This window comes from Neolamprologus brichardi, chromosome 7 (assembly GCF_056152115.1).
Source record: "Neolamprologus brichardi isolate AB-2024 chromosome 7, ASM5615211v1, whole genome shotgun sequence".
NCBI lineage: Eukaryota > Metazoa > Chordata > Actinopteri > Cichliformes > Cichlidae > Neolamprologus > Neolamprologus brichardi.
Genome location: NC_142110.1, coordinates 18,136,095 through 18,142,801, shown reverse-complemented (window position 1 = coordinate 18,142,801; position 6,707 = coordinate 18,136,095). Strand labels below are relative to the sequence as shown.

At 42.7% G+C, this 6,707-nt stretch overlaps 1 protein-coding gene across 1 annotated transcript in view; it reads left to right on the top strand.

The window, feature by feature from the left end:
* The first annotated feature begins 3,102 nt into the window (after window positions 1–3,102).
* The window catches only part of LOC102796410 (A disintegrin and metalloproteinase with thrombospondin motifs 20), an 81,159-nt gene continuing 77,554 nt past the window's right edge, over window positions 3,103–6,707 (top strand). Inside the window, exons 1-2 of the mRNA XM_087843260.1 lie at window positions 3,103–3,508; window positions 3,714–4,075. Of these exons, the coding sequence (XP_087699386.1) occupies window positions 3,418–3,508; window positions 3,714–4,075 (453 nt within the window). The 5' untranslated portion in view covers window positions 3,103–3,417. The remainder of the gene's footprint in view (window positions 3,509–3,713; window positions 4,076–6,707) is intronic.

The following is a 6,707-nucleotide window of genomic DNA, read 5'->3' as shown; positions in this document are numbered from 1 at the left end:
AACTCTCCAAATCCTTTAGGTTTCTGGCTGTCACTTGGTAACTTAAAGCTTCTGGTCCTACGCAGATTTTCTATAGCACTGAGGTCTGGAGAGTGACTCAACCACTCCATGACCTTTGTGTGCTTCTTCTTTAGCTAATCCTTTGTAGCACTGTAGGTATATTTTTGGTCATTGTCATGCTGGAAAATGGTAAATGGACTGGTTCTTATATGGCGCTTTCCTACTCTACCTGAGTGCTCAAAGTTCTTTATATAACATGCCTCAGTCACCCATTCACACCAGTTCAAACAAGCATCTTTTTCTGAGTTTAAGTACTTTCTATCTAACATTCACACACACGTTCACACTGTTATGGGACATATGTTTGGGTTAATATTTTGCCCAGGGATGTTTGGCATCAAACTGACAAGCTTCTAATTAGTGGATGACCTGCTCTGCTTCCTGAGCTACAACCACCCCTAAATCCCCTGGATCCATCCACACCCTATCTTCAGTGATCTGGCTGAGAGTGACACACGGCCCTCAACAGATCGCTGACAAATGGTGTCCTTGGTGACTGTGGTTCCAACAGAACATTAAAAGCTCCCACGATAATCCGTAGTTTTGGGCTGTGTTACGGTCGCTAACCTCTAGGTCGTCTCCATATTTATGTTGCGGCTTTTGAGCCGGATCGTAACAGGCCGCCACCACCTTTCTCATGATCATGAGGTTAGATCTTACACAGAGCTCCTGGTCAATAGCTGGTCATTTTATTTGTCTTTCATTTTCAAATAATAATAGCAACAGTTACCCTAATAGGTCTATAATCTGGTCCCTGGTGTCTTTGGTCTTGGCCATGGTGGTGAAGAGCTTGGAATAAAAGAAATTGATTCTGTGGACAGATGTGCTTTATACACATAACAAGTTAAGATCAAGAGTATGTATAATTGATTGACTGATTGTCCTACATCAGGGGTGTCCAAGGCCAGGCCTCGAGGGCTGGTGTCCTGCAGGTTTTAGATGTGTCCTTGATCCAACACAGCTGATTTAAAGGCTAAATTACCTCCTCAACATATCTTGAAGTTCTCCAGAGGTCTGGTAATGAATTAATCATTTGATTCAGGTGTGTTGACCCAGATTGATATCTAAAACCTGCAGCACAGCGACGCTTGAGGCCTGGAGTTGAACAGCCATGTCCTACATGGTCACACAGTCAATCTACGGGAGCTAGAATTCAAATAATTATCAAACAATTATTCTCCCTTTTATATACTGAATAAGCAACTAAATTCACGCCTACTATCACAAATGGACAGGCATATTTCTTCAGCAAGATGTACATACAGTATAGCTGAGCATCATAATACTAAAATGGTAGTATTACACATTTTACTGGTGTAGACAGTGCTGCTGATACCATGGAACATGTAAGAAGCTGTACACACTTAGTTCCTAGTTTATCAGGATGAGTTTGCAGCTCCATAACGTGCTGTTCAGTCAACTAAAATTTAACTTCATTAAATTCATTACATCAGATATCACGTTACTTTCACTTCATTTCTCTTACTTGTCAGCAACAATAATAACTTAATGATCTGACTCATACTGTAATTTGTTTGTCTGTTCATAATTATCCACAGTAAGTTCTGACTGTTCTCATTTGAATATTTTGTTCTGCCCATAGACAAATGATGCTAATAGGTACAATGAGTCATTGACCATCTCTGGCTGTTTAAGCAAAGGTTAGTAATGTTGAAAGTGTCAGTCAACACAGCAGTCTATTTTATTCCACCTGAGACTAAATCGTTTTAGATGCTAATAACATCAATGTGTAAGTTACAATATCTCACGTATTGTCCAATATGTGTTAATATTGACATTTTTCGCCTAATAAGTACTCTTTAAAAATTGTTATTTTTTGCAAGTTAATTAAAATATAACTATTTATTCTTTTACTTTAAACTTGCTAAGCTTTTTTTTTTATTACTAACTAATTACTTTTGTTGTTGGATCTAATTCAGTCAAGGCTCTGTTAAACACACATATATCACATTCTTTGCATATCATTAGATAAAATAAGATATTTCAGTTTTAACAAGCAGCCAGGATGAGGTTTTTCTTTAACGGTTGATTTTTTTCTGATCAGCAGCAACACAAACTCTTGAACTCCCAGGAAAACCAGCTGACTGCTGAGTGTTTCTCAGTACTCGCTGACATTTGGCAGCTGAGAAAAAACAATATGAAGCATGAAGTTAGTTCAGGCAGGCGTTCAAGTCGAGCTCTGCCAGTCCTTGCATATCAGCTGATCTCAATGCCAGTCCTCATCAGCTAACGGTCCAGCTCTTTTCATATGGGGCCTACTGTTCAGGGTGCTTTAGCCTGCACACAGCCACTTTGCAACCCACATCTGGTCGTCTGTTCATGCTGTATCTGACTTATTTTGTTGAATATCTGTTGCCCCTGATACCTGCTCTGCAGTGTGCCGGGGTTTTCTTACCTCATTCTTTTCCACATAGCTGCATGCAGGGTGCTTGGAGTTCATTGAACAGCGCAATACAGATTGATATAAACTATTCCTTAAAGCGTTTTTAATGCAAAAATGGTTTGTGAATGCATTAAGACCAGCCTTTATATGCTTCTTCCTATGTGTGTGTGCCATAAAACCTATATATTATTCTCTGCTAGCATGCTGGCCAAGCCAATATAACAGTCTAGGTTTGAAGCCTATTCTGTAAATCCAATATGACTTCATTGTTTGGCATCTCAGTTACATCACGACTCTTTATAATAACAGCCTAATATAGAATCAAGGAAATTTAGTGCTGCATGGCACAGCTTCAAAGTGTGGCTTACTTTCCTCAGAGTGTGCCTTTGTGTGTGTGAGAGTGACAAAGCTAGAATCATAGCAAGAATCACGGCTGAAAACAAACAGAAATCACCGGACTTTCACTTCGTTTTACCGTTTTGGCTGATTTTTTGCAACATGACCGGTCTCAGCAACACTCCAGCTTGTACCTTGTGTGGTGGCCGAGGCACACTCACTATTGGCTCGAGATTGTAGGGGCGTTGCTTCGCAGTTGGTGAGTGCTTAGGGTGCACGGGGTGTTCTAGGGATGGCTAAGGGAAAGCTTACTTGGCACTGATCCCTCCTTTCAGTATAGACTGCAATTAACATTAGGCAGCACTTTTTTCCGAGTCGGAGGGGGGGATGAATGTGTCATAAATAGTTCGCCTTTATAGAGGGTAGTGGATGCATGTTGAGCAATGCGATGAGGCCAGTGCACTTTGCAAGACTTGCGCTGCAGAGAGCGTCCACGGATCCCACGACCTGCTGCTGACAAGCCGGGGGGAAAGGAGAGGCAGAGGGGGAGCCGCTCGGAGAGAGATTGAGGGTACTGCCTTGGAGACGACAGCCCGGGTTTCTTTGCGGAGGGAATCATGCAGTTTGCAATCTGGCTGGTTGGACTAATGTGTCATCTGTCAGCTTTTGTCCGGGAGACTCTGCAATACCAGTTGCATCCGAAACAAGGTAGTGTTTTCTTTTGGCTTGCGAGTACGATGAAGTGATACTGCTGAAATGTGTTTCAATATTATTAACGGTGATTGAGCATGATTCCCGGCGTGCGGTAGGCTTGTCACCCTGCATCTGCATTTAGTCTGTTACACAGGCTGTTTGTTACCATTGCTTTGTCTCTCAGTCCCAACTTTCTCTGACTTTTTTTTTTTTTGAGCAGAAAGCTTCATCAAGCAGCTGTCATCGTATGAAATCGTCAAGCCGCTACGTGTGAATGACTTCGGAGAGTCGTTCCCCCACAAACTGCACTACAGAAGGAGACGGCGGAGTTTAAACGATGACCTGTCCGGTTTACGGCTTCACTACAGGATTGATGCTTTCGGGGAACGCTTTCATCTCAATCTAACCGCAGACTCCAGCTTTATCGCGCCCTCTTACACGGTGACACACTTGGGAGAGGAGCAGAGCAACGACACGGACTCCCAGTCCACTGACCCCGGCGATATGCGCCACTGCTTTTTCCGTGGACACGTCAACGCCAAGAGCGAGTACCCTGCCGTCTTCAGCCTGTGCACTGGTCTGGTGAGTACTTGGTTTCCACTCCGCTATCTTCAAGCTTCTTTTTTGGGAAGCTTTAATCACTCTGACATGCTTTCTTCCATTTCAACGAATTCCATCCACGCACGCACAGCCCACAGCTCAAGTCATGTGTGTAAGTGTGGATCGAGAGCAAGTGTTACTGGACTAGTGACAATGGGAAGCCCTGCACCTTTGTGCCTGTGGGGATGGTGGGGTGGGATGGATGTGAGGGCTGGTTGATATGGTTGGGATTGGGGCTGATTTGACAACAAGCCACTCTGTTGAAGTGTCCGTCAGCAAACACACTAAAACCCTGATGTGGTCATAGAGGATTTTCACACAGAAATGGATTATTAGTTATTTGGTGTCATGCTCGTTCTTGTGAAACGGAGATGCCAAACTCATTTTACAGGCCATATACAGCCCACACTGATTTTAAGTGCACTGGACCAATGAAATTACATGATAAACGTGTCAAAAGTTCTGGTAGTTCATTGCCCAGAATGTCCTGTATTCATAAAATGTTATATTTTTGTTCATTCACAAAAAATATTAGGTGGTTTTTTTTTTGTTTTTTTTTTACCATGGATGTAGCGCCCCCCCCCCAACAACTTTGTAGTAGATAGTGGAAAAGGAAGAACTTTTCTGTCAATTAACTAATAGTTAATTACTTTGTTTTAGTATGAATGGCAGTGGGGAGGAGGGGGGACTTAATCAACTGGAAAAGCTGTAAAAGTTATAAAAATACAGTTAAAAGTTCAAAATCCATTTACATTCTTTGGGCCGATTTATGGCCCAGGCCTTATGTTTGACAACCCAATTTTAAAGCAGTCCAGTTTTTAATTTTATGAATAAAAACGCAGAACATTTCCTTGTTCCAGCTTCTTTAATGTTTATAATATGATACTCAAATCATCATACGTTTGACCCATAGACAAATAGGTCTTTTGAAGATGCCACCATGTAGTTCCTGGAACTCACTTCTCTTGTGGTCACTCTTCATAGCCTAAAGAGGCATGTTCATTAATTGACAGAAGAAAGAAGATGCTCATTGATGAAAATGTATCACATTCCCCCCCCCCCCCCCCCCCCCCCCCCCCTCAACTTTATAGGGGTGTAATGGAATAAGTGGGTAATAAGGGGGTTTATAGGACTTATGTGTAATATCGGACGCCTGATGCCAGAGTCATTTAGTTTGCTGACTCCTATGTCAGGGAATCTGATAACTGTTGACAGCGATGACTTCATGGGTCACATAAGGTTACTGGTACAGGGGCAGGGGGTTGACCTTAGTCGCGCCAGGCGGATTCTGGCATAGACTGTGCCTGGGGATGGGGCAGGGTGGGAGAGCAGGGGTTGTTAGAGTGGACAGATAGACTGACCATAGCCTTAAAGTCTTCCTCCTGCTCTAGGCCATTATCAGTGATGGTTATCCTTATTTTAGATGTACAGCAGGAGAATAGCATGTCATATAGTTATTTGCACATTCAGTTAAAAAACAGAAATCTTTGTATTAACACTTTGCAAGAATTGACTCACAGCAGTGTAGCTATCAAAAAATAAATAAATAAATAAATAAATAAAGTGTTTTTCTTGTTATTCACCAATTTAAGACAAAAGGAGTTCTCCATTTATCAGGGCAGCCTTTAATTGCCCTCTCTGATATATGACTCACTTATACAAACATGTGTGCATCCTTTTTTTCAACAAACCTTCTTGCTTCCTTGCAACATCACTCATTGAGAATGACAGGACAATGGACACACCACCAGAGGCTATTGGGTCATAAATGTTTCCGTGTCTGATCACTGGGGCTTAATGGCCCGGGCACATTTTGGTGAGATGAGGTCATTAAGGAATAATTAGGCCCTAAAACAAAGGGGTCATTCTGGAAAAAGCAGTTTCTTTCGTCCAACGTTGCTCAAAGCTATCACCGGGGGGCAATTGAGGAGAGCTTGGGGGGAGGCAGGGTTGAGGAGCTTTTGGCCTTTTCAAAGTGAGTCATGATGGGCAGAAAAGAGGAGAAATGCCCCGAAGAGTAGACAGCTGCCAATGAAGGTTGCGGAGGAGACTTAAAGATTGCTCACACCGTGGGAAATTTGGGTTCCTTGAGAAGCTGGGTCTTTCAGTCCACTCACATAATAGAAGTGTAGGTTAAGTCAGGCTGTTCTGACAAATGCATCTGTTTTACTTCCGGCACAGAATGAAGCAGCTCTACACAAAGATCAGGTTCACGGCACCTTTATGCCGTAAGATATTTAACAGAGACTGACTGCAGGTGTCTGCAGCCACAGAAAATCATAGTGTCTTTGAGAGATTTCATAATAGAGCTGTGTGCCAGCAGTCGGTCCACTCATGTCACGAATGTGACCTCGCTTCAAAAAGGGGTCTCTCAGTTGTAAGGTCCAGTTCAGCACCCAGTACTGAACAGCAGCCATTGTGTCTGCCCAAACCTTTGTCAGATTTGCTGCTGAGCTAATGCTGGGAAACCCTGAATCTCTTCCTCTCCGCTGACTAAAGAGAGCATTTATCTGTTCAGCTTTCTGTTAACACTACACGAAAGACCGGATCACCCGTAATTACCTAATTGAAGTTAATTCACCATAGACAGTGATTTACAAGACACCGGCAAACA